Source organism: Chrysochloris asiatica, unplaced genomic scaffold, assembly GCF_000296735.1.
Source record: "Chrysochloris asiatica unplaced genomic scaffold, ChrAsi1.0 scaffold00065, whole genome shotgun sequence".
NCBI classification, from domain to species: domain Eukaryota; kingdom Metazoa; phylum Chordata; class Mammalia; order Afrosoricida; family Chrysochloridae; genus Chrysochloris; species Chrysochloris asiatica.
Window position 1 is genome coordinate 13,523,823 of NW_006408583.1, and position 27,787 is coordinate 13,551,609.

Consider the following 27,787-nt stretch of genomic DNA (forward strand, 5'->3'; position numbering starts at 1 on the left):
TCTAACCCATACTATGTAGTTTCTTCATTAGCATTTTAAAGCTGGACCATGAATAAGGAAGACTGTAGAAGAATAGATGCATTTGAAACATGATGTTGGCAAAGAATATCAAAAGTACCATGATTTAGAAGAAAACCAAATCTGTCTTGAAAGAAGAACAATCAGAATGTTCCTTGGTTGCGAAGATGGTGAGACTTTGTCTCACGTACTTTGGGCATGGTATCAGAAGAGACCAGTCCCTGGAGAAGGACATCATACCTGGTAATGTAGAGGGCTAGGGAAAAGCAGGAAGATCCCTCAAGGAGATGGATTGATGCAGTGGCTGCAACAATGGGTTCAAACATACTAACAGTTGTGCACATTTCTGTTGTATTTCATTCTGTTGTGTTTAGGGTCACTATGAGTTGGAACTGACTCAATGGTACTTGTCAACAACAACAATTAATTCTAAAATCTAAGAAGTCTTTAATATAACTGTGATATACAACTAGATCATAATGAGCTATATAGATCCAAAATAGGATCCAAAATATATAAATTAATTATATATTATCACACATAGAGGCTGCCCTGACTCAGTTCACAATTGTGTCTCTTTTTTTTCTCTCTTTTTTGTGCATCTTATTGTTTGTAATATGTACTACATACAGTGTTGTCATGTGATTTGCGGTATGTCATCTTTTTCAAATGTTCACTCACAGATGTTCAATGTTCTGGCTTATAAAGATACTTATAATATAAGGCAATAATTATTTTTTTTTAAGTGAGGTATTCGACTTACGTCAGAATATAGTCGTTGGAATAAAACCTGTCATAAATCAGGGACTACTTATATAGAGCGAGTCTTGGTATGGCACTGTAAAATAAGCACGTGACCATATTGTCAGTTTGAATCTCATGGTCAGTGGTTCAAACTCACCAGCCGGTCCTCAGAAACCCTATACAGGGTCATTGTGAGTTGGAACTGAATTAATGGCACTTAACAACAAATATATATATTTATATATATATATTTTTTTTTTTTTTTCCCTCCCTTTCTAGGTTTTTGCTTAATGCTTAGAGGACAATAATAGTGATCAGAAACTCAAAGGCTTTTGTGCCCTTACACAAATTACTTGATGCCAGTAAATCTTGAATTTTCTCTTTGGAAAATCATTAAGTTTCTTAATTTTCCTTATGTTCCACCTTCTTAGATTTATAAATTAATTGGTGTCAAAGAATACAAAGATCTTCAGTTTTTACATCTTCAAGCGTTCCATTAGCATGGATACTTTTGAAAATTACAAAAACTCTCAGTTTCTTAAATTATTTTTTGCATGTTTATTTTAAATTATTCCTATCAATACCACAGTAGCATGGCTGTTTACGTACTTGGAGGCACCATATATTTTGTCTTGTACCTGAGGAATGCAACATTTTCACAACTGGATGCCTTGTCCTGTGCCATTTTAGTTCAACAAATGATTGATAGAAATTGAGTTATTATAACAGAACCTTGTTATGGGATCAGTGTCTCCTACTTTGAAAATAAATTACTCAGCCAGACGGCAACATTTATTTTCTCTAAATGACTTGGGATATAGCAATAGGAGACCATTATCCTGTGACAATATTCTGTTTCATTGACATTATCTCACAAATGTAATTGGTCCATTACTAAATAGCGGTTTTGTTACTGATCAATTTCACGTGCTTTCTAAAACCATTAGGATAATAAATATGCCATCATAGTAATTTCATTGGCAGAATCTTCTTTTTACTTCACTTGCCTTTGTTGGAGGCAAAAAAGATATAGATGTAGGTTGAACTTAAACACTACAATTTATACCAATTTTGACTAATTTTCCATTAAGAGAAACAGAATATTGTGCTGAATAATATGATTAGTATTGACCAGCTAAACTGATGACCTTAAAATTTTGTTATTTTTTTTTTTCTCTACCACACGAAACCACATCAAATAATAATTGTTCCCAAGCAATTAGTTTACTCCCTCAGTTTAATGGCTTTATTTGAAATAAGTTCCATAGCATCATTTCTAGTCCTTTCCTGTAAATTCACTAAAGTAACACATCAGTTAAATCAACCCTAACCACTACCAGCATGGATAATAACAGCATTAGTAACAACAAAAACCTTGAGATGCTTTGTAGCATAAATATTTCTAAATGCATAGCTTTTCCCTAAACGTTTTCCTTGAAAAAACTCATCTGTAATCTTGTTAAATTAGAACTCTTCCAGTATCTTTCTGACTTTTACAGTTAAGGTTACGGTATTGATTTTATTTCATAGTCCATGGTTCTCAGATGCTTAACACTAATAAGTCTTCATAGCCAAGAGGTTTTCCCTGAAGGCACAGCGAATAGCAGCTATTTACCTATGCCAGTATTAAATAAGAGACTAAAATATACTCCAAATTCTGCATAATTGTTCCATGTTCTTTCCCTTCTTCAAATTAAGTTTTCTGACATTATTCAAGACACTTTATCATTGTCTGTCTGGTAGAATGAAATTACTTAATGGACAAAAGCATTTTGAAGTGATTTTAAAAAGCAGTTTTTATGTATACAGTATTCATTCTTTTAACACTGCTTTACACTATTCAAAGGATTTTTTTTTTTTTTTTTTTTTTTAATGTCTCAGGCATTTGTGAGCTTCAAAGAGATTTGAGCTTTACCTTTGTATTGGGTGTAGGTGTAGCCTGGAGACTTTTTTTTTTTTTTAAATAGAAGGATGTGATAAACACAGACATGTACTAACATGCTCCTTACTATTCATGAGTTTAAGTATAGTTGTTGTTGTTGTTAAGTGCCATCGAGTCGATTCCGACCCATAGCGACCCTGTACAGGGTTTCCAAGGCTATAAATCTTGATGGGAGTAGAAAGCCTCATCTTTCTCCCGCGAAGTGCGTGGTAGTTTCGAACTGCTGATCTTGCGGTTCACAGCCTGATTCATAACCACAATGCTATCAGAGCGCCCGTTAAGTATAGTATATAGAGAGATTTAAACAATCACAAAATGTTTACTGAAGCTTATAGGAGTATGTCCACTGTAATTATGATTAAGTAATTCAAGGATTAAAGTAAGAATTTCACCTATTTGATACAAAGAGTAGCATATTTTCTACTTTGAAAAAGAGCTGTGTTCACATTATAGAGTGAGATAGATATAAATAAATATATATGTGGAGATGTGGAGATCCCCTTTTTTTTTTTTTTTAAACATGGCAGCTAATTATGTTTTGAATCATCTGGCATCATCATCAAACCACTGTAGTGGGATTAAGTCCATATGTCTTGTCATAACATTCAGAGCTTTTGTTAGCTTGGCGTATGTGGGAAGAACTCATTCACATTTGCCACACAGTCATAAAAGTGCACATCTAGAAATTTCCTTAGAAACAGATATTCTCCTTTCTTCACTTGTCTTCTCAAAAATATGTTCTTTTGCCTTTAGCCAACTCAATTCATTTTACAGTTTTGTAGCGTCTAATACATACGGTCAATATGAGGTCTTTCCTTCTTATGTTGGTGCAACACTGAGCATAACAGTAAGATGCTAATCGTCAACCCATCATTGCCAACTTTCTATAGTAGGCTGGTTCTCCCTGAATGATATCTATTTTATACTTTGTTTTGTTTTTGTGAAAGTAATAAATAATAAAATAAAATCACCACAGTCCCATGACAGAATGACAACTCCTGTTAATGCAAGGGGACTTCAAAAAGTTCATGGAAAGGTAGAATGATAAGATAATGGAATTTTTCCGTAAACTTTTTGAAGCCTCCTTGTGTTTCTCTGCATTATGTGCTCATTTATTTTCTGTGTATTTTTTCCATGCATTTTCTACATATTCTCTTTCTAGGTGCATAGTTTTTGCACTAAGTTTGTTTATGATAATATATGCCATATTGTAGACTATTATATATTTTTTTGCCTTTTACTTACAATTAGTAAAATTATAACTATGATAACAACGGTGCCGTTTTACCTTACTATTCAACTTCCACTGCATACTGACTACATAATATGCAACTCTTTATATATACCATAACTTTTCTAAACGTCTGCATTGCTCATCGGTGTCGATTGTAGGTACTTTGCAAGTTTCCATAATATAAATAAAGCTGCAGTGAACATCACAGATGGAAGTCTTTTTGCTTACACTGGCTGATTTCCTTCCTGTCTGGTTCTCTGCTCAGCCCCCAGTGTCTAGCAACTACCTGGTACCAAGGACCAGGTGAAATTTCAGTGAAATTTCCTTAAGAAATAATGCATTCCTAGTATAGATTCATTGAGTCAAATATATGTCCATTTCTAAAGACTTGGTAAACACTGGCGTAGTCTCCAGGATGGCCTTGCCAATTTTCATTCCCATGACAGTGCAGGAGTGACTTATTTAACTCTGCTGTTGAATCCATAATAGTGTCGGGCTCTGGAGGCCATTCTGAAGCTTACCCTCTGAAGTATATTTACGGATCAGTGTCTCTGATGTCTTCCTGCGACTCTGCCGCTGTACCTCTTAGTTGTCATTTTTATTTGATTTAAGCTGTCAAGTATTATTGTTGTTGTTAAGTGCCGCTGAGTCAGTTCTGATATCTTAGTCATAAAGACCCAGATAGAGAGTTTCCAAAGAGCTGCTGGTGGGTTGGAACCGTGAACCTTGTGGTTAGCCATCTAGAGCTTATTCTACAGTGCCACAGCAGGACCCCTCATGGATTATGTTGTTGCTCTTAAAGTTCTATCAAGACAGTTCCAATTTATAGCAGTGCTGTATAGTGTTTCTGAGGAACGGCTGGTGAGTTTGAACCACTGACCTTAAGGTTCAAACCCACCTTGTAGTCCACCTCATTATACTACAGTGCCACACCAGGACTCCTCTTGTATTATGTGTTGTTAAGTGCTGTAGAGTCAGTTCCAACTCACAGCAACCCTGTATAGGGTTTCCAAAGAGCAGCCAGTGGGTTTGAACTGTAGACCTTGTGGTTTGCAGCCCAATGCTGATCCTATGGCACCACATCAGCACTCCTTATTTTCCAAGGAGTCAGAATTGAATCATTTTATTGTGAAAGAAATGAAGAAATTGAGATGGTGCCTGAGACATTGTGTAAGGCTTTCAAAAGTAAGGGCATATTTTCTTGATTTCTCTAATTTCTTCCTTCTTCCGTGATCATTCTTTCAAAACACTCCTTTGCCCCCATCAGTTCTATGTTGTTGTTAAGTGCCATCAATTCTGTTCCAACTCTTAGAACCTTTGTATAAGGTTTCCAAGACTGTAAATCTTGTGGGAACAGACACCCTCATCTTTCTCCTGCGGAGCTACTGGTGGGCTCAGTACAGAGCAAAACAGGTTAAAGACTGGTGTCATTCTCCAGTGGCTAGTCCATAGAAATAAACAAATGGAGCTTTGAGCTGTGGTCTTAGATAGGGAGATGGATGCTGCCGTATGTGGCCTTAATAATTATGGGATTTTACATAATGTTGACACAGTTGTAAATGACCTATAAATTCTCCTCTCTTCAATACTGTTTACCTCAAGGCAAGAAAAGAGGAAAAGAACCCAGTGTCTCTGTTAGTATTCTGCTGGCAGAGTTCGTTTCCCTGCTTTCTCCTAACTCTCTTTGTCACATGACCATAGCTGTTTCCATCTCGCAAGACTGACTCTGAATGTTAGCCTGAAGTAAAAGTTTCTGATTTTTAACTCCAGAATTGGTCCCATAAATGAGCATTGATAGTTTCTAATTTTTTATAAATAGTATTATTCTTTGAAGTAAATCATTGATTTCTTTTTCATGCTCCTTCTCAGCTCCCATGCCAACCTTTGACTGGAAAGAAGAAATGCCCCAATTTAGTAATTCTTTATTCTTTCCTCTTTGTGTTGGTTGACAGCATTTCAAAGGAGTAATGGATATGTTGGTCACCTTTGTCTTCACCTAACAATAAGTTTGGTCTCTAGAGATATTTTGCATCTAAAGTATTTCTAAAACTCATAAATGCGAGTACACACACAGAGAGAGGTTAAGTCAAAAGGTATTGTTACTCCAGCCCCAGTTCATACACTCGCAGATTTATTCCAAAGAAACCATGGTTTAGCATGTGTCTGTGATCACTGGATAGCTACAGACAAGTTCTTTCAGTACTACACTTCTTAGCCTCACTAGGGAGCCTTCCAAAAAGAATGCTTGCATCAAGATGGTGGCTCCAAGAGCTTCCGGTCCGCTAGACCAATGAAAGTTTAAGGCAGAGAAGTCAGCTCAGAAGGTTATGGCGCCCGTTTTTTGTGACTCAAAAGTGTAATGTTGTAGATTTTTCCAGGGACATAGGACAATCATGGGGACTTATTATGAAGAAATTTCAAGAAAATTGAAAGCTGCATTGGTTAGAAAAGAGTCAGGAAAATCTGCCAAGGAATTTTCCTCCACACCACAATGCACATGCACATCTTTCAAGGATAGCAAAGGCTGTCCTGTGAGAATGTCAGTGGGGAACCTTATCCTATCCACCCAACAGCTCTACTCTTGCCCCTTCATAGGCCCTTTGGTTCCCCAATCTCAAAGAACAGTTTAAAGGAAAAGGATTTGAGCCCCTTTGTTGTTGTTGTCAAGTATTGTGGAGTTGGTTCCTAATCATAGCTAGGTTGTATAGGGTATTTGAGGAGCATACAGTCGGTTTGAACTGCCAACCTGTGGCTCATAGTCCAGTGCTTATCCTACAGCACCACACCTAGATAATGCCAAAATTACCATTTTGACATAGTGTAAATGGAGAGTGTAGAATTCTTCAGGAAGAAGTTAAAGAGCTGGAAACACTGCTTCAGAAGCGTAGAGACCTAGAGGGAGAATATCTTGAGAGACACTAGCTTCACATTTTGGTATTTCCGTTTAATAAAGGTGTCTGTGATTTTGAAGAAATATATTTTGATAGTGGTTACGAATCGGGCTGTGAACCACAAGGTCAGCGGTTCAAAACTACCAGCTGTTCCACAGGAGAAAGATGAGGCTCTCTGCTCCCGTAAAGATTTATAGCCTCGGAAAACCTGTACAGGGTTGCTATGAGTCGGAATCGACTCACGGCACTTAACAACAACAACATATATATTATATATAAAAGGGGGCTTCAAAAAGTTCATGAAAAAAATGTTTTATTTTCAATTTCATTTTTTATGAACTTTTTGAAGTCCACCTCATATAAATAAATGTAAGGCTTGTTAATATAATGTCATCTCATCAAATCCTACTCATTGGACTTTATCTAAGTAAAAAATTTCCATATATATTCTCTCCTTATACCTTGAGTTTCCTTCTCAAAAGAACCCCCCCCCACACACACACACACACAAAACCTTTAAAATAGCCAGTAGCTTGGCAATATAAAATGTAAGTAAGATATTTTAACAGTGATTGTTGTTGTTAAGTGGCATCAAGTCAGTTCTGACCCATAGCCTATATAGGGTTTCTGAGGAGCAGCTAATGACCTTGCAGTTCCAGCCTACTTTGTGGTCCAGAGCATTAACCCATGGTACCATGCCAGGTCTCCTAACAGTGCTTAGAAGGAATGATTTCATATTGTTTTCATTTTAAACCACTTGGTAATAAAATATACCTCAATATTATAGAAGACAACAAGGGTCACTTGCATATCTGCTGTTCTTGTTTACAAGTATTGTGTAAATATGGAAGGCAGTAACTTAGGATCGTGTAGAAAACTTGAACTTTTAAAATAGTTTATAGCAGTTTAGTTTCTTTTTAACCAGATGTTGTTAAGTGTTTTCGAGTCTGTTTTGACTCATAGCAACCAAGTATAGAGTTTCCAAGGAGCAGCTGGTAGGTTTGAAACACTGATTTTGTGATTCAAACCAACCTTGTGGTCCAGTGCTTATCTTACAGCACTACACCAGATAGATAGATATTTTTATAAATCACAGGAATGGCACTGTTAAATGTATTTTGATGTAATGGAATGGTGTTCTGAAAATAATACCTTCCAGAAATTCAAGAATCCTTGAATCCTGTTACATAATTGGTTTGACAGAGTTGTAAACCGTAAGTGTCATTCCAGGCAAGAAGAATGTTTTTTTTTTTTTAAAAGAGCAAATGATGTATTTTCTCTGTAGGCTATATAAAGCTGATTTGTAACCTTAATCTATTTGAGCATATTGGAAGAGGTGACATATTGCTTTACTATATGTGAAAAGGGAGCAGGTGTCCCAGACAGGCAGGTGTTAAGGTGGCTGTTTGAGCTTGCCCTAGATCACTAGTTGACTTCAGTGAAGTTTTCCTAACAGGTGGTTAACTGATTGGAGTGACATGTGACATTTATCCCGGGAGCGACTTAGATGACAGGCTGCTCCAGTCTGAGGAAGGGGTCTTTGCTTTGATGAAGAAATTGCCAAAACTCATGTCTCATTAGTGTTTCCTAAGGTTCTTTGGAAGTGAACAACAGTTTAATTAAGGGCTGACGTAAACACGTTTCTGCACACTTTCCCTGCAGCATTTTATCACATTAGAAATGATCAAAATTGTTGCCTTGGGCTGACTTGAACAGATATACATCTGGAGCGCCATTTGTGCAAGCTGCTGAGGAGTTGAATACATACGCTGTGTTTCACAGCATCTCTGCCTTTGTGGAGGAAATTACCTTGTTGGGAGATGGCTTGATCTAGCTCTTTATTGACTTAAGCCTGTAACTCTTTGAAGTGATGCTGTGAAACGAATGATACGCCAGGGCTTAAGATGCCAGAAATTATACCATAGTTAGTAAAAATGATGGGAAAACCAAGTTTTACAAAATACTTAAAGATGTGCTTGAGTCTAAAATGAATCATGATATCTTACATCAGTAGCCTATTAAAATTTTTCTTATATGGTGATCTTTTATTATGAATTTAACGAGACAAATGGTTTCTAAAGCCGCAGCTAATTGTCCAATTATAAATCTGAATGTGAGAGTGTGAATCTTCCTTTTTTGATTTTGTCTTTTTTTTTTTTTTTAAAGTAGCCTCTCTAATCTTCTCTCATTAAAATTCTCCCTATAACCTAATACTATCAGAATTGCAATTATTTAAGGAAGCTTTTATTTGATGGGTCCTTTCCCTAGAAAATTTCCAGCACAGAGACCATGAGGTCTTGTTAAGTATTTTGAAACGTAGTGCTGAAACAATAACAATTCCACAAGTGGCTGACTTCAAAGAATAGAAATGAATTTTCTCACAGTTTTGGAGGCAAGGAGTCTAATTTCAGGGCAGCAGCTCGAGGTGAAGACTTTTCTTGTGTCTTTTAGCATCCTGTGTTCTTAGTTGCTGTCAACTAACTTAGAACTCATGTGTCCAGAGTAGAACTGATCCATATTTTCAAAGCTGACTTTTCAGAAGCATATACCAAGGCCTCTAGGTGGTTGTGATCATGCCAACATTTTAGTTTGTAGATGATCGCTTATCCGTTTGCACCACCACAGAATTCAGATTCCCGTTGTTGTTATTAAGTGCTGTTGAGTCAGTTCTGACTCAAAGAGACCCTGTATAGAGTTTCTGAGACTTTAAAAGTCTTTCTCCTGCAGAGTGGCGGGCAGGCTCAAACCGCGGACATTGTTGTCCACAGTGCAGTGTGTATTGTTTGAAGCCACTGAAATTCTAGTGGCTGCTGGCAATCCTTGGCATTGCTGGGTTTGTAATGCATCTGCCTTTGTCATCATATAACTCCTATGTCTTGTTTGTTTCTGTGTCTAGTCTGCTCTTTTGGTAATACACCCCTCAGGAGGAATTAGATTCAATAATCGATAACCTTTGGTGTGGTGCTGTAGGATAAGCACTGGAGTGCGAGCCACAAGGTTTTACAGCATCAGTTCAAACCCACCAGCTGCTTCTTGGAAACACTATACAGGGTCGCTATGAGGTAGAATTGACTGGTTGACACTTAACAACAACTAACATCAACCTTTCCATTAGTGGTCAAGTGCTTCACCATTCATACCATGAGGTCTCTCTGAATAAAGTTGATATTGTCACCATTTCAAGAGGTAGCATATGAACAAGAGCCAATGATACTGAAGGAAGAAGTCCAAGATGCACTGAAGGTATTGGCAAAGAACAAGACTCTGGGAATTGATGGAATACAAATTGAAAGCTTTCAAAAAACTAATGTGGAATTGGAGGCACTCACCTCATCTAAACCAAGAAATTTGGAAGACAGTTACCTGGCTAACTGATTGGAAGAGATCCATATTTGTGCTCATTCCAAAGAAAGGTGACCAAACAGAATGTGGAATTATCAAACAATATAATTAAAATTGCATGCAAGTAAAATTTTGCTAAAGATAATTTGGGAATGGCTGCAACAATAACATTGACAGGGAGCTGCCAGAGGTTCTAGTAGACTCAGACCAGGCCTTGGAAGGAGGGATATGACAGCTAACGCCAGATGGATCTTGGTTGAAAGCAGAGAATACCAGAAAGATGTTTACCTGTGCTTTATTTTCTATGCAAAGGCTTTTGATTGTCTGGATTATGACAACAACATTGAGGAGAATTTGTATTCCAGAATGCTTAATTGTACCCATGTGGAACCTATACATAGACCAAGACCAACAGAACAAGGGAACACTGAATGGTTTAAAATTAGGAAAAGAGTGTCCCAGGATTGTATACTTTCTCCATACTAATCCTGTCTGTATGCTGAGCAAATAATTCGAGAAGCTGGATTCTATGAAGAAAACTGTAGCATCAGGCTTGGATAAAGACTCATTAACAACCGGCACTATGCAGATGAATCTTGCTTGCTGAAAGTGAAGAGGGCTTAAAATACTTTCTGATGAAGATCAAAGACATCAGCATTCAGTATGGGTTGTACCTCAATGTAAAGGAAAAAAAAAAATGCTCACCACTGGACCAATAAATAGCATCAAGATAAATGAAGAAAAGATTGAAGTTATCAAAGTTCTCATTTTGCTCATATCAACCATCAACTGTCATGGAAGCAGCAGTCAAGAAATCAAACGGCATATTGCATTAGCAAATGTGCCACACAAGACCTCTTTAAAGTGTTCATTAGCAAAGATGTCAGTTTGAGGACTAAGGTGCACCTGACCCAAGCCATGGTATTTTCAATAATTTCATGTGCTTGTGAAAATTGGACAGTGAATAAAGAAGACCATAGGAGAACTGCTGCATTTGAATTATGGCATTGGAGGAGGATATTAAAAGTACCATGAGCCACCAAAAAAACAAACAAATCTGTGTTGAAAAAATTGAGTCAGAATGCTTCTTAGAAGCCAGGATGGCCACACTTCATTGCTCATGTTTCAGACATGTTATATGGAAGGACTAGTCCCAGGAGAAAGGACATCATGCTTGGTAGAGCGAGAAGGAAAAGGAAGACCCCTAACAAGATGGATTGACACGGTGGCAGCAGCAATGTGCTAAAGCGTAGCAACTATTGTGAGGTTGGCGCAGAACTGGGCAGTGTTTCCTCCTGTTGAGCATAAGGTCACTATGAGTTGGTTTCGATTCAATGGCACCTAATAATAACAACATCCCTTCTGAAATCCATTAATGATGTCTAAAGAAATTTTAAATTTGTCTGAATTCTGCCCTCAATTGCCATTCCATTGTTGGAATTTTACCAATTATCAGTGACTCCTTCCCACCCAAAGAGAAGTGGTTCATCCATTTTATCATCTCTTTTGAAGGGTTTTATTTATTATTTATTGCATGTATTATTATGCAAACTAGCCCTGGTAGTGCAATGGTTAAGCACTTGATGGCTAACAAGTAGGTCTTGGTATAAACTCACAGTATTTTCACCTCTGAAGGAGAAAACACCTAGCCGTTTGCTCCCAGAAAGGTTACAGGCAAGAAAACCTTATAGTGTAATTTTACTCTGTCTTAGAAGGTTGCTGTGAGTTGAAATGGACTAATAAGACCCAATGTCAGCACCATGATTATATATGAGTTTTTATTTACCATCACTCATCTGTCAGTTTGTCATACACCACTTGTCGTCAGTGGTTGGTTGTGTGTTGCTGTGATGCTGGAGACTATGGCACTGGTATTTTAAATACCAGCAGGCTTGCCCATGGGGGATGGGTTTCGGTGGAGCTTCCAGACTAAAACAGACTAGAAAAAAGAAGAGGCGGAGCACTTCTGAAGGTTAGCCTTTGAATGGCAGCAAGAAAAAATAGGCTAATATAGTGCCGGAAGGTGAACCCCTCAGGTTGGAAGGCACTCAAATTATGACTGGGGAGGAGCTGCTCCCTCAAAGTAGAATGGACCTTAATGAAGTGGACTGAGCAGAGTTTGCAGGACCTTCATATGCTGATGGGGTGTAACTCAAAATGAGAAGAAACAGCTGGAAACATTCATCAAGAATCAGACTGTGAAATGTATGGAACGAGGAAAATTAGAAGTAATCAAAAATGAAATGGAACTTATAAAGATCAATATCTTAGGTATTAGTGAACTGAAATGAACCGGTATTGACAGATTTTAATCTGACACGCTAATGGTTTACTATGCCAGGGGTGACAAATTGAAGAAGAATGGTGTCTTGTTTATTGTCAAAAAAAGCATCTCATGATCAGTCTTGATGTACAGTGCTGTCTGTGATAGGATAATATCCGTATGCCTATAAGACCAGTCCATAGCACTGTTATTCAAACCCATACACTAACCACTGAAGCCAAAGATGATACACTTTAAGTCCTCTTTGATGACATGCCTGTCCAAGTCCTTTGCAAGTTTTATGACTGGGATTTGTTTTGTTGTTGTTAAGTTTTCCAAGTTTTTTGTATAACATTCTTTTGTCTATTACATTCTTATTGGATATGTAGCTTTCAAAGGTATTGTTTTAGGCAGTAGATTCCTTTTTCACTTTCCAGTAAAAAATTCTTTGGTGAACAAAAGTTTTCAATTATGTGAAAATTTATCTTGTCTTTATGAGTTCATTTTAAATTAAAAATTTGGAATGGAAACTTATTAGAAGGATTAAAAAGGGGTTCTTTCAGCTTCTAACAGTCCACATTGGTGGTGTGCTGTGGAGGCTGTTCTGACTCATAGTAGCCCTGTACAGGGTTCCTGAGGCTATATAAATAAGGAGCAGAAAGCCTCATCTTTCATCCTACGGAACCACTGATAGTTTCAAACTGCTGACTGTGAGATTAGCAGCCTGACTCATAACCACTATACTACCAGAACTCCTTAATTCCCAGCATGCCAAAATCTATATTCGTGCTTTTACCTTTTAAAATCACATAGCTCTTACATGAAATTTAGAATGATTTTTGACATATTGAAGATAACTTAGCTGAAATGGACTACCTTTGTCTATATTTTAAACCTTGGCTTTTAATTTTTCTTTTGATAGTAACATCAATTGCTGTGATTTTATTACAGTGTTTTGCTACGCTGTTGTTGTTTTTCTTTTTGAGAGATTCAAGGAAATGATACTCTTAACTCATTAAAGATCTGATAGTTGTGACGGCTGTTGTCATTAGGTGCTGACTCACAGTGACCCTATACACAACAGAATGTGGTACTGATCAAGCCCTCTGCCACCCTCACAGTTGTTATATTTGAGTCCATTGTTGCTGGCATTATGTCTGTCCATTCCATTGAAGACCTTACTCCTTTGAGCTGACACTCCACTTTACCAAGCATGATAACCTTTTCCAGGGATTGGTTTTTTTTGTGACAACGTGTCCAAAGTACAAGAAGCGAAATCTTAACCATCTTCGCTTGTGAGGAGCATTCTGGCTGTACTTCTTCCAAGATAGATTTGTTTGTTCTTCTGGAAATATATGGTATTTTAAATATTCTTCACCAACACCACAATTCAAATGCAACTTATTCTTCTATGGTCCTCCATATTCATGTGACAGCTTGTTTGTCATCCATTGTAGTTTAAGTCTACAAATACAAGGGTAAGTAAAAAAGCACAACACTAAGGTTCTAGTTCATGCATGTATATATTTATTCTAAAAAAAATGTGTTTAAACACGTCTCTTTGGTCAGTGGATGGCTGCAGACCAGTTCTCTCAGTAATAAATTTGTCTTAGTCTTGTTGAGGTGCCTTCCAAAAAGAAAGAATACTTTTTGTGCTATGGGAGAAAAACAATTTTGAAATCAGGGCTAATACCAAATTTTAAACAAATCTCAAGTGGACATTTTTCCAAATCATTAAAGTTTTGCAGCAAATTTACAGGAATGCGGCCCCACATAAAATAGCAGATTTAAGTTGGCTCAGGCTTTTTACTGGAGTGAGGGATACCTCAAAGATGAATTCCAGACAGAGATGTCTTCTCAAAAGGTTATAGCAACTGTGTTTTTGAGATTCCTCAGAGGTAATCTTGACAGATTTTCTCCAAAGACATAGGAATATCACAGGGGCTTATTATAGAGAAGTGTTAAGGAAAATACAAGCTACATTAATAAGAAAAAAATACAGTGAAGTTATATCAAAAGATGTTTTCCATCCTGACACTGTGTCTACTCGTTCTAGGGCTGCAGAGGCTCTCCTATGAGAACTTCATCAGGAAACCGTACCCCATCTACCCTATAGCCCTGATTTTGCCCCTTCAGACTTCTTTTTGTTTGCAAAACTCAAGGAACATTGAAATGAGACACAATCTGAATCTCTCGAGGATGCCAAAACTGATGTTTAAACATTGAATAAATTGAAGAGTGCAGAATTCTTCAGGAAAGGGTTACAGATTTAAATACCACCTTCAGAAGTGTATAGACCTAGATCCATGTAGGGATTATGTTGAGAAATGAGAGTGTCACATCTTAATTTTTTTGTTTCTATGATTCTTTTTAGCAATACTTTTTGACTTGTAGACCAATCACTTTTGTAGTTGGTGATAGTAACTGTCTTTACAGCAGCATCACCATTTTTTTCAGTATCAACGTGCTAAAATGAAATATTTTGTTTATTGTATGGTAAAGATGTGATTCCTTCTATTAATAGAATGATTTTTCTCATTATATATATATAATGAGAAAAAGAATTCTCTCTCTCTCTCTATATATATATATATAGTATGTCTGTTTCTATGTGTGGTAATGTTTCTTTGAAAATTCTTTTAATGAAGTTTTCTTGTCTGTTAGAGATATATACTAAGGTGAAGATGTATGATGCCTGGGATGTGTATTCAAGTAATATAAGCACAGTGATGGCAGGGATGTAAATGGAGGAAAGATGAAATAAGATTGGTCATGAGCTAATGATTGTTGGAACTAAGTGATGAGTAAATGGGAGTCCATTACTAATGTGTGTGTGTGTGTGTTTGGAATTGTTTTGACAATAAAAAGGCAGATTTTATGAATCCTGGTGTGGCGCTGTGGGTGCATGTGCTGGACTGCATAGCCGGTTTGAACAGCAAGGTTGGCAGTTCAAGCTCACCAGCCCACTCCTTGGAAAGCCCAAAACAGGATCACTAGGAGTTGAAACTAACTTGATAGCACTTTACCAACAACATCATTATTAGAACTAACTAACTAACTTGATGGCACTTGATAGCAATCACTATTTGAATGGTGGTAGTGGTTATGTGCCATGGAGTCGGTTCTGACTCATAGCGACCCTGTACAGGGTTTCTGAGACTGTAAATCTTTACGGGAGCAGAAAGCCTCATCTTTTTCACACGGATCAGCTGGTAGTTTAGAACTGCTAATCTTGAGGTTAGCAGCCTATCTTGTAACCACTATGCTACCAGCTCCTTATTATTAGAATAGAATATTTTACTTTAAACTTATAAACCTTCAATAAAAACAAAGTTACTGAAGATTTTCAAAAAGGACACATCTCTTCTACCAACTAAATTCCCTGTTCCAGTTAATTGTCCATACAGTCTCTCAGTTTCTCAATATAAAGATCAACGTCCAGTTGTTCATTACACTGGGTTACTTCTATTTAATGATTTAGTGCATCACTTCGATCCTCATTTCTATTTCAGGATTTTATAATCTAATTATAGAAAGTAATAAATACTTGTTGATTGAGTGACTGTAGGCCCCAAAGATTTCCCCCATCATAACACTTCTTGCACTGTCTTACAATCTTTTTACTTGTTTGTACCTCCTTGGTCTAGAACTAGGTTTTAAGTTTTATCATGACAGACCCTAGGTCTTTATGACCCAGCAACTAGCACAGTGTCTGACATAAATTTGGACATGCATTTATGGAATGACTTTATTAATTAATCTATCATCTTAAGTATTTCTCATGATTACTAGCTCCATTTCAATTAATTCATCCTCCACCTCCTTTCTGGATGAATTGTTCTGAACTCTATCTAAACTGTAAGTGCGATCGTAGTTCCTCCATAAATTGTAGTTCCTCATCAGGATATTGTTCAGACATTTATACCCTTCATCTTGTGCTTTCTACCAGCTACTTTCTTGTCTGCATCTCTTTACCCCATCATTGCACAGACTACTGAGATGGCCTGATTATTTTATGCCTACTATCTTTTGAACATTTCTTCTTCCTGATTACATTTTAAATATGGCGTCTCTGTGTTTGCCTTCCTTAACCTGGGGAGTCTGAGGGAGTCTCTGCCACTCTGCACTTCCACAGGCAATGCAGGTAAATGTGACAGTATTCCTGCACTGGACGCGCTTACTCCATCTGGACTGCTGACGACCATTTATCTGATCACTTTCCTCTTCGATGGCAGTGCACATCTCTAGAGCAGGGACTGAGTTTTTTTGTATTTTTTTAATGTTCTCATGTTATTTAGCAAATAGAAAGAACCCAATAAACATGTGCAAAGTTAGCATTAAAGAGTGGATATATTTGCTAAACCACTGAGTGGTTTTTGCATAAAGAAACTAAATCAAAGATATATTTATCAGTGTATCCAAAGGTTGTTGTTTACATTTACCTTAGGTTTTCCCATATATTCTTTTCCACAATGTAGTCACCAGGTCAAAAGACAAACGTCTGAGTTGTATAAATCTAATAATGAAATGATGAAGTTAAAACAAACTGGGGTTGTGAGGGTAGGGCTTTGAGCTTGAACCAAGTTGCTAAAGGAAACCTGAGAGTTTTGCTTTCAGACGTTCAGCTTTTATTTTATTTAGCCATAGAAATAATTCTGATGATAATTTTAATGAAGCCTTGGGTTAATATCAGTGAAGATTATTATTGACAGACATATCAAAGTTCCAACATAAACTAGTCTTTGATCTTTACATGTCTTGTAAAAGAGTCAACTTAAAAAAATATGAAGGGGCTTCAAAAAGCTGTGGAAAATTGAATTTAAAAGATAATGGAATGTTTCCATGAACTTGAAGCCTCTTCATACTACACTGTTGGAAAATAAGATCTCATATTATGTTAAAATGAACATTTATAGTTTAAGAAGATCATAAAGATTGTTTTGGGGTTTCCCTCTTTCTCTTCCCTTGCAGATATGTCTTCTCCAACTACTATGAAGAAACCTGAAAAGCCATTGTTCAGCTCGACATCTCCACAGGATTCTTCCCCAAGACTGAGCACTTTCCCCCAGCACCACCACCCCGGAATCCCTGGAGTTGCACACAGTGGTGAGGAGTTTCAAGCATAGAGGAGAAGTCTCTTTTGTTTGCAGGGCCCAAATCCTTAGGGAGTGGAGCAAATGATTATAATGATAGCTATTGTGATTGTTATTTTATGGTGACCATATTTTCTCAGCCAAAGGAGGGAGAGAGGAGGACCATCATGGAGAAAAACAACAACATTTTTTTGACTTCATGAGAAAACATTTTCAAATCCATATAATTTAGAAACATTTATATATGTATTTTCAGTGTTTTTTAATGGAAAGTTTATAATCAAAATGAATTAGGAAACATGAAGTGCATGGTTAACTATAGCTTCAGCATTAGTCCTAATACTAAATATTTTATTAAGGAAAAGATTGATTATCAAGTTATGTTACTGAGTTTCGATTATCTCTAAAGGAATTAGGATATACAGACATGACTTCCATAGATATTTTTTGGTATATACAAATCAGTATTTAAATAATTTTAGAGGAATTAAGTTAATTAAAAAATAAAAAAGGCATGTTTCTTTAACAGTTGATTGATATGCACATATATTTTCTGTGGGATAATACACTTGATATTGTATCTAATATCCTAATTGAAACCAGAAAAATAATCCAATATTTTGCATTTGCAATTTAAGCTACATTATGATAAGTGGAGAAATATTGAACTTGTCAAGGATTTCATTTCACTTGAATCCACAATTAATCCCCATAGAAGTCACAGTTAAAAATCCAACAATGTATTGCACTGGGCAAATCTGTTACAAAAGGCGTCTTTAAAGTGTTATAAACAAAGATATCACTTTGAGAACTGATGTGCACCTGACACAAGCCATGGTATTTTTATTCACTTCTTATGCATGTAAAACCTGGACAATGAATAAGAAAGACTGAAGAAGAAATGATGTATTTGAATTATGGTATTGGCAATATCGAATAGATGATAGGCTTCCAGAGAAATTATCAAATCTGTCTTAGAAGAAGTATAGTCAGAAAATTCTTTAGAAGCAAGGATGGTGAGACTTTTCTCATTTTATCAGGAAGGATTAGTCCCTGGAAGGCATCATGCTTATTAAAGTAGAGAGACAGCAAAAAAGAAGACCCTCAAGAGAATGGATTTAACACAGTGGCTGCAAAAGTAGACTGAAACATAAGAACTATTGTGAAATTGGCACAAGACCTGTCAGAATTTCATTCTTTTGTATATAGAGTTGGTAATAAGTTGGAACCAATTCAATGGCACCTAACAACAACATGCTAAAGCTACAACTAATGCTGTGGTCTCTCTCAAAAATTTAAATTGAGGTAAAATCAATGAACAATGTTATAGACTTTCCATTTATTACTCTTAGGCTCTACACAGAAGTACACTACATTTTAGATAAAGCTTATTCTATAGATGTTTATATAGAGTTGCTCTATTTGCTTTAAATTTATATTTGTTATTGTTGTTAAGTGCCATTGAATTGGTTCCAACTCATAGCAACCCTGTATAGGTTTCTAAGGAGTGACTGGGGAGTTTGAATGACCAACCTTGTGGTTCAAACTGACCTTGTGGTCCAGTGCTTTAATCCCACAGAACCATATCAGGAAAAGTCCTTATCCCTCACATAGATGAAATCTGTTGTTTACATCTTTATTCAAAGGGTATAACATCTCTTAAAGTTCATAGCTTTGGTTTACTGGTGTATGTTGACAGCTGTTGTCACTATACTTTAAAAATACATGACTTTTATTGTTATCATTAAGGAAATATAAAAGTAAGAGGAAAATTCACAGTTTAATGTGATATAACAGTTTTTTGTTTTTTGTACTATTGGAATGAACTGGTAGATGTTTCATACATTTTAAACTTTGAATATCTGACAAAAACTAGCATAGACTTCGAGTCACCCATTCATTATATAAAATACCAGATTAAAATACTAATACTTCTAAATCTATAAAAATTTAAACAATGCCATTTTATATAATGAAATGTGAGAGACCTAGGTAAGTCTTCCATCTTGGTTCTTCATCTGATATTTGTTCAATACTGCCTTACAATTGGTTCCCTATAGGAACAATCATGAGGAAATGGCTCACAGAATTGTGGAGGCTCGTAAGTCCCAAGTCCGTGGATCAGGTGTCAGACTGTAGATACCTCCAGACTCACATCATTGCAGAGACTGACAAACCCACAATCAGCAGTTCAGACGACAAGCTGTTGATTGGAAAATGTTAAATACCCAAGTCAGTAGATTGGATGACAGGCTACTGATTCATAGGCTGTAGAAGTGGTATACCCTAGAATTAGCAGGTCAGAAGACAGGCTGCTAGCTCAAGTACTAAGAAATGGAAGTCAGTTGATTATGAGCCAGATGCAGGATCAGTAGCAAGGAAGAGTCTCCCAGAACCTCTACATACATATTAGATGCAAGTTCTATCCCTTAGGAAACTCTCCTGACATCAGAGTTAAGAATGTGACTTGAGTAAGCACATGATTTGAGTAAGGATGTGACAAAAAGAAGGCTAGGACTTGAGTCACAGTCTCTTGTAAGGCTGTGACAAGATACCATCAACACTATTCCCACATCATTCACATATAGGAGTTAGGATTTACAACATAAAATTTGGATAATTGCATAACATCATCAAAAGGAAGATAATTACAGCAAATCACAAAATATACAGGACATTCACACAATAACTGAGAATCTTGACCTAGCCAAATTGACACATAACCATTGTAGGCCACCCTTTGTTAACCACACACTTGTACACATTTCTTTAAACCAGGTATAATCTCTAATTAAAGGCAATTATAAAATCAGTCTTGTACCTAACTAGCATGTGTACAATCAAAAGTGCACTTGTTAAGTGGTCTTGAGTTGGTGTACCAACTCATAGTGACCTTATCTATATAGGGTTTCTGAGGCTTTTAAAATCTTTGTGGGAGCAGAAAGACTCGTTTTTCTCCCATGGAGCAGCTGGTACGCTCATACCACTGCACTGGCCTTATTGTTCACAATCCAGTGCTTATCCTATGACGCCATGTGCTCCTAAAAACACATCGTTGTTGCTGTTGTTGTTAATGCTGTTGAGTCAGTTCTAATAGCAACCCTGTATAGGGTTTCTGAGGAGTAGCAGGTGGGTTTGAATCACCCATCTTCTGGTTCAAACCAATCTTACAGTCCAGTGCTTATCTTACAGCACCACACCAGGACTCCATTGTTGTTGTTAAGTGCCGTCAAATTGGTTCTGACCCATAGCAACCCTATATAAGGTTGTCAAGGAGCGGCTAGTGAGCTTGAACCGCCAAACTTGCAGTTCAAACCGACTTTGCAGTCTAGCACATTAACCCACAGTGCCACACCAGGATTCTAGGACTCCATTAGTCTTATTTATATCTTATGTTTTATAAGAAAACAAAAATATTTGTATATACATAAAACCATACATATAATAAAACAAGAAAATAAAGCTCACAACAATCACAGCCCTGGTTTCTGTAACTGGTCAGTCACATGGTCATAGCTCATAGCTGGTATTTAGAACTGGCTTCTTCCACTACCCATCCTGTATTGTCTTTATCCTCAGAAAGTACATGTGCTATTTGTGGTGCGTTGCTGATGGTATAACTCAAATTTTTGTTCCTGAAGAGTCTGGACCACTTGTAGTCATGTTGGGGTTGGGATCCTATACTCGCTATTGACTTTAATCACAGGACACATATTACTAAGATAACTCCTAGGGATTTCCTGTATTCCAGACATACTCTTTATCTCCATCATGTAATGTCATTCTAATTCACCTCCTTAGTAATAAGGGTCCGTCATACCAGCCAGTCTGGGAGCTCCCTTCTTGGCCTGTTGATCCAGAGGCATGAAGAATTTAAAGTGGCTGCCTGGCATTCTTAACTTCCAGATGAATAGAATCAGTGTTGTGTCTTCTGGTGGGAGTGTTCCTCCCTTTGGAACTAATAGCTCTAGACCAGCAAAGCATAGGGTTATAGGAAAAGGAAACAAAAATTCTGTGACTGGGTCACTAAGGGGAATAGTGATTGGTGTTAATTCCATTTCCAACCCTTGATTCCTGGACCCATGAATCGTGTGTATGGGAGATCAGTATCACATATTAGATGCTTGCTTAGAGTATGTATAACTTACTGGACAACATTGCCCAAACCCTGCAAAGTACTGTCACCTAACTGTAACGGTAGCTGCTGTAAATGTGCCATTAGAAGGCCATTCCACCATTCTGTTAAGCCAGCTGCTTCAGGATCATGGGGAACATGCTCAGACCAGTGAGTTTACAAAAGCATGGGCCCATTGCTACACGTCATTTGCTGTGGAATGAGACCCTTGATCCAAGGCAATGCTTTGTGAAAAACCATGCCACTGGAGAAGGCATTCTGTGAGTCCACAGTTGGTAGTTTTGGCAGAAGCATAGAGTGCAGGGAAGCCAAATCCATATCCAAAGTAAGAATGTATTCCAGTAAGAGCAAACTGCTGCCCTATCCATGATGAAAGTGGTCCAATATAAACAACCTGCCACCAGCTTGTTGACAAATAACCTTGAGGACTGATGCCATATCAGGGACTCAGTGTTGGTCTCTGCTTCTGGCACATTGGGCACCCAGCAGTAGCCATGTCAACCTTGGTGAGTGGAAGTCTTTGTTACTCAGTCCACACATTACCTTCATCCCTGCCACCATAGCCCTTTGTTCCTGATCTCATTGAGCAATAACAGGAGCAGCTGGGGAAATGGGATGATTGGTTTCCACAAAGGACTTCATCCTGTCCGCTTGGTTGTGAAATCCTCCTTTGCTGAGGTCCTCCTTTGGTGATCGTCTTACTTATCTAGTGTTTCTATAACAGAAATACCACAACTGGTGGATTTATCAAAGAGAAATGTCTTTTCTGGTAGGTTAGGAGGCTAAAGTCCTAATTTAGGGTCCCAGTTCTAGAGGAAGGATTCCTCCTTCTGGCTCCAGGGAAAGGTCCTTGTCTCCTTTCAGAATCTACAGACCCAGAGTTCCTTGGAGACCTCCATGTGTCTTGCCATCAGTCTTCCTCTAGGTCTAGGGGTTTCTCAATGCAGAGACCCCAGGCCCAAGGGGTCTTCCCAGGCATTCCACTCCTGGATCTTCTTTTTTTCCACAGCAGGGTTATGTTTATTAGAGGGAGGAGAAGAAGGTGTGAAGGCAAAGGGTAGCTCCCTCACCCTCACTCTCCTTAACATTGAACTAAGTCCCTAGGCCTTTGCCCCTCCAGGTAGGTGGGAACTGGATAAGCAGAAGCCAAAGGTCGAGCTGAAAGCCAAGGAGGTGGGAACCATGCGTTCTTCTCACAAGTGGTTCTGGGGCCTAATCCACTGCCTCTGACCTTCCCCTTCAGCAGACTCAGATGTCAATGGGCTCCCAGCCTTGGTTCTGCCTCTTCACCACAAACATTCTCTGCCCCAACATGATCACCAGCAGAGTGTGTTCTCCAAAGACCACAGAAAGGTGTTGGAAGGGCACCTTCATGCCGTGGTGCAGACGGAAACGACATGCGGTGCTGACCAGCTCATAGATGGTGCTGGCGGCCTGCTCATCATTTTGTAGATCCCCAGATGATGCCAGCACTGCACCTTCACTCATCACCACGTAGCCCAGTTGGTCTGGGACTTGCTCCAGCCCCCTGGGCCAATGCAGAAGTCATCACAAATTTTAGATGTTCAAGGCACTCCCTACTACAGGCAGCTTCTGACTTGAGGTCCTGGATATTCTTTCTCGGTGGTCCCTCTGCTGTCCTTTCCTCTCAGCCCACACTCAAGGGAAACTCCTCTCACATCATATGTGAACTTTGATGGGATTAAGGGTTTTATATCCCATCCTTAATCCTCTTACTGGTTTATCACATCAGATCACACCAAGGGGGATCATTACATAACTATCACATTGCATCATTACATAACTGCTAAACCACTGAGAATTATGGCCAAGACGAATTGATATATATTTGTGGGGCACACAGTTCAATCCATGACAGAAAGCATCCGCATGAAATACTAATAGCTTCACTTCTTTGGTCCATTCAGAAAGGTCTGTCTGTGTACTTTCTCCCTTACTTCCTTGTCACCAATTATCCAATCATGTTCCTTTCAAGTCCCTGACCATCCAGCCAAATCATTGGCCACAGCCCATGAATGAGTATACTAGTACACATTTGATCTTTCTTGTTTTAAGCAAAGTGAACTACCAGTTACATTGCTTGAAATTCTGCCCACTGGAAGGATTTCTTTTCACCACTATGCTTCAGGGAGGTCCTAGAAAGTGGCTGCAGTACTGTTGCTGTCTACTTTGTAATGGTGCCTGTGTATTGTGCAGAACCATATGTAAAGGTATGAGTTTTCGCTTCCTTAGTCAATGGATCAGAAAAGGCATAAGCCAGATCGTCAGCTCCATACCTAGTGCCAAGATGTATTAACTTGCTAAAGCAATGAAACCACATATAGCAGCAGAAGCTACAATTGGAGTTGCTGCCTGGTTAGGTTTAGGCTAATTTTCAATCTCCACGATCCATTTTTTTGTTTGTTTGTTTGTTTTTTTTCTACAGGCAAAATAGGTATGTTGAATGGGGATAGGATGGGAATTACCACCCCTGCATCATTCATGTCTTGATGATGCATAAACTCTTCAATCCATCCAGGAATATGATATTGCTTAACTGTTGGCTTATCATTCTCTTAGATAGCTCTGATGACTTCCACTTAGATTCTCTTACCATCGTAGCCCTTACTCCACATCAGGGATCCAGTGTGGGGGTCCTGCCAGTTACTGAACATTTCTATTCCAGTTTGCTTACTGGAAATGGGGAACTCATTGCAAGATGGGTTCAGGGCTCCATGAGACCTACTGTGAGACAGACCTGAGCTAAGACTCTATTAATAACCTAACCTTCATATACCTCACTCTGACTGTTAATACACAGTGACATTCTGTGTCTTCTGGAATTTGTGTCAATTCAGAGCCACTGTCCAGTAATTCCTGAAAAGTCCGATTATTTCCTTTTCCCCAATGAACAGTCACTCTCTTAAGAGGCTGTAAGTATTTTTAAGGAAGACTAGAAAAAAGATTAGCAATATGAATTTTGGGGAGTGCAGTTGGGTCCTCCCTCAAGGTGACTTGGTTTCCTTTCAAGGGTTTTTGGGAATTGATTGAGGGATTATGGCTTTTTATTCTGGCAATTCAATTTAGACTTATTTATTTGACCTAGATTTTTTCTGCTTGTACAGATCAAGTAAATAGTTGGTAGATTTTCCATCTATCTCACTGCTAGTGACACCAGGACTAAGTAATCCACGTCAATAGTCTGTATGAGTTATACTTTCCTGGTAACTGTTGGACTCTGCTTTCCATTGTGGTAACAATACCCCATTGTTTTTGTTGGTTAAGTACCATCACTTGGCCACTAGCACAACGAGGTCCAATCAGCCCCATTTTAATTAAGTGTCTTAATTCAGTCAAGGTAGTTCCCTCTGTCTAATGTGAGTAGTCTCAAAGATATTGGGATTCCATTCACTAATCTGTTCCTCATTATTGCCCTAAAAGGTGTGTCCTCTGGAAACTTCATGGGTGGGGCTGTGAGTCCAACCTGATCAATCCACTTTACATGTCAGTTTCCCTAAGTTGAATACCTTCTTCTACAGTATACCAACACAGGTCTGACACTTCAACTTGATTTAATGTAGGTTATCATTAAATCTGCTTTAACAACTTATTACATAAGGTAAATCTGCTGCAAGGAGCCTCTTTAAAGTGTTAAAGGGCATAGATATCAGTTTTAGGACTAAGGTGCACCTGACCCAAGCCTTTATAGTCTCAATTGCCTCACATGCATTGAAAGTTGTATAGTGAACTATAGAAGAATCAATGCATTTGAATTGTGATGTTGAAGAAGAATATTGGACTGGCAGAAGAACAAACCAGTCAGTCTTGGGAAAGCTTTAGACAGAGTGCTGCTTAGAAGGGAGGATGACAAGACTTCGTCTCTCATACATCAGATATGTTATCAAGAAGGACCAGTCTCTGGAGAAGGACATCATGCTTGGTAAATTGGAGGGTCAGTGAAAAACAGGAAGAGCCTCAATGAGATGGATTGACACAATGGCAGTGACAGTGTGCTCAAACATAAAAGCAAATGTGAGACCTGTGCAAGACCAGGATGCGTTTCGTTCCATTGTGCATAGTGTTGCTCTGAATCAGAACTGACTTGACAACACCTAACAACAACAACTGCCTAATCCTTGCTTCAGTGAAATAACCAAATACATTACTATCCTAGATCCTCCAGAACTGAAAAAGTGAATGAAGGATATCTGCTTAGTGGACTGTTATCAATAACTCAGATGGTTCCAATGTTATAGTCCTTGCACCATTATCCCACATCACTAACAGACATTCCCACACATGTGTCCTAAGTTTCTGCTTCTTTGTATTAGAAACTTCAAGCAGTTCTTTCAGAGTGTAGAATACCTTCTCCTGAGTCAATCTTTGTAAGTTTAGTTTTTGGTATAGAAGCAAAAATGGGTGTTGTAGCTGGAAACTGGGAACATTAAGCAATGACTTGTTGGCCATCACCTCGGGTACTGTCCCAGGCAGATGACACCTCAGGTGCCATCTCAGACAGAGACTCTTCAGGCACAGCTGTGTTAATGTCATCAACTGGAAATGAAAGGCATCATGGTTTTCTTAGGGAAGGTAATTTAGCAGACAAAGAATGAGTAATTTCTTCAGCCAGGAGGAGTAGTTCTGTTGGCAGGAGTGATTCAACAGAATTTGGCCCAATTCCCCATCTTTTTCCTGTTCTGCCTATCTGTCCCCATCCCAAGTCAGTTCAGGGATTTGTTTCTTCCCCATAAGTTATTCACTTTAACTTCAGATACCATTCAAGGTTGAGAATTCCATTGGCATCGTAACTCAGTCACACTTGTAATAAGATCCTGGGTTTGGTTTTTGGCAATGTTAGCTCCTTGCAATAATAAGGCTTTCTTTCAGGCCACTTATAGCAACTTTCAGGTCTTTTATGGGTCACTTTACTGTGACTCTGAATCCAAGCACGCCACTATTTTATTTTTTTTTAACCACTTTGTCCAGTGGAAGTAGGACCAACCAACTAATTTTTTATTCTTCTCATCCTGATAAAATTATAGAGAAGTATCTAGTATGCAATCACTAGTAGTGTGATTTCTCACAGATATTTTGTATGTGGGTAGCATTTTGCTTATTTCTACTGTCTTGTCATTTCATGGATCAGCAGTGCCCTCTTTACTATTTGAGACAGAGTCATCAGTGCCTGACAAGTCCCAAATCCACAGGTTAAGTTGGAGGCTTCTCCTGACTCACATCATTGTAGGGACTGACAAACACACAATTGACAGGTTAGAAAACAGGCTGTTGGCTCACAAGTCTGTGAGAGCTCTTAATTCCCCAACTTATCATGTCACATGGCAAGCTACTGGCTCACAGGACTGAAGAAGTTGATGGTGAATTTTAGAATTGGTGTATCAGATGATAGGCTGGTAGCTCAAGTCCACATGGAGAAGTTGGGATTTACGATGCATAAAATAGAGCTTAATTACACTGCATTATAAAATGGAGTTCTGGTATGACACTGTGTAGATAAGCACTGAGCTGCTAACTAAAAGGTCAGTGGTTCAAACCCACCAGTCGCTCCTCAGAAACTCTCTACAGGGTCACCATGAGTCAGAACCAACTTGATGATACTTAACAATAAAAATAGCGTCACAAAATGGAGAATAATTACATCCGATCACAAATGGAGGGTAAGTCCATGGTCCTGGGAATTCTGGCCTAGCCATGTTGACTCAGACCATTGGCTATTCCAAATACTTACTAGGAGGGAGAGTAAGTTGCAAAGTATTACTAAGGTTCCAATTCATACATTCACATATTTATTTGTTTATGTTTTTGATGTTTTTAAACATGTGTCTGCCATTAGTGGATGGCTGTAGATAAATTCGCTCAGTTTTCCACTTGTCTTAGTTTCGTTGTTGTTGTTAAGAAGTGTTTGTCAAGTTGGTTCAGGGTCATAGTGACCCTTTATAGGGTTTCCACGGAGTGGCTGGTTAATTTGAACCTCCGACCTTGCGGTTTGAACTGACTTTGTGCCCAGTTCATTATCCCCCAGCAGCACAGCAGGGCACCAGGACTCTGTAGTCTCATTATGAGGCCTTTAAAAAAAAAAAAAGATACTTTTTGTACCATGGGAAAAT

At 38.2% G+C, this 27,787-nt stretch overlaps 2 protein-coding genes across 6 annotated transcripts in view; one reads left to right on the forward strand and one right to left on the reverse strand.

Moving 5' to 3' along the window:
• Window positions 1–27,787, forward strand: part of NFIB (nuclear factor I/B) — a 307,135-nt gene that overhangs the window by 233,977 nt on the left and 45,371 nt on the right. For all 5 annotated transcript variants that reach the window (XM_006864489.1, XM_006864490.1, XM_006864486.1 and 2 more), the window contains exon 7: window positions 17,406–17,540. In XM_006864489.1, the coding sequence (XP_006864551.1) occupies window positions 17,406–17,540 (135 nt within the window). The remainder of the gene's footprint in view (window positions 1–17,405; window positions 17,541–27,787) is intronic.
• LOC102815584 (ragulator complex protein LAMTOR4-like) lies at window positions 22,911–27,347 on the reverse strand. Its single transcript, XM_006864493.1, has 2 exons — window positions 27,319–27,347; window positions 22,911–23,190 (listed from the first exon to the last, which is right to left on the reverse strand). Exons 1-2 carry the CDS (start codon window positions 27,345–27,347, stop codon window positions 22,911–22,913), a joined length of 309 nt encoding a protein of 102 aa, XP_006864555.1.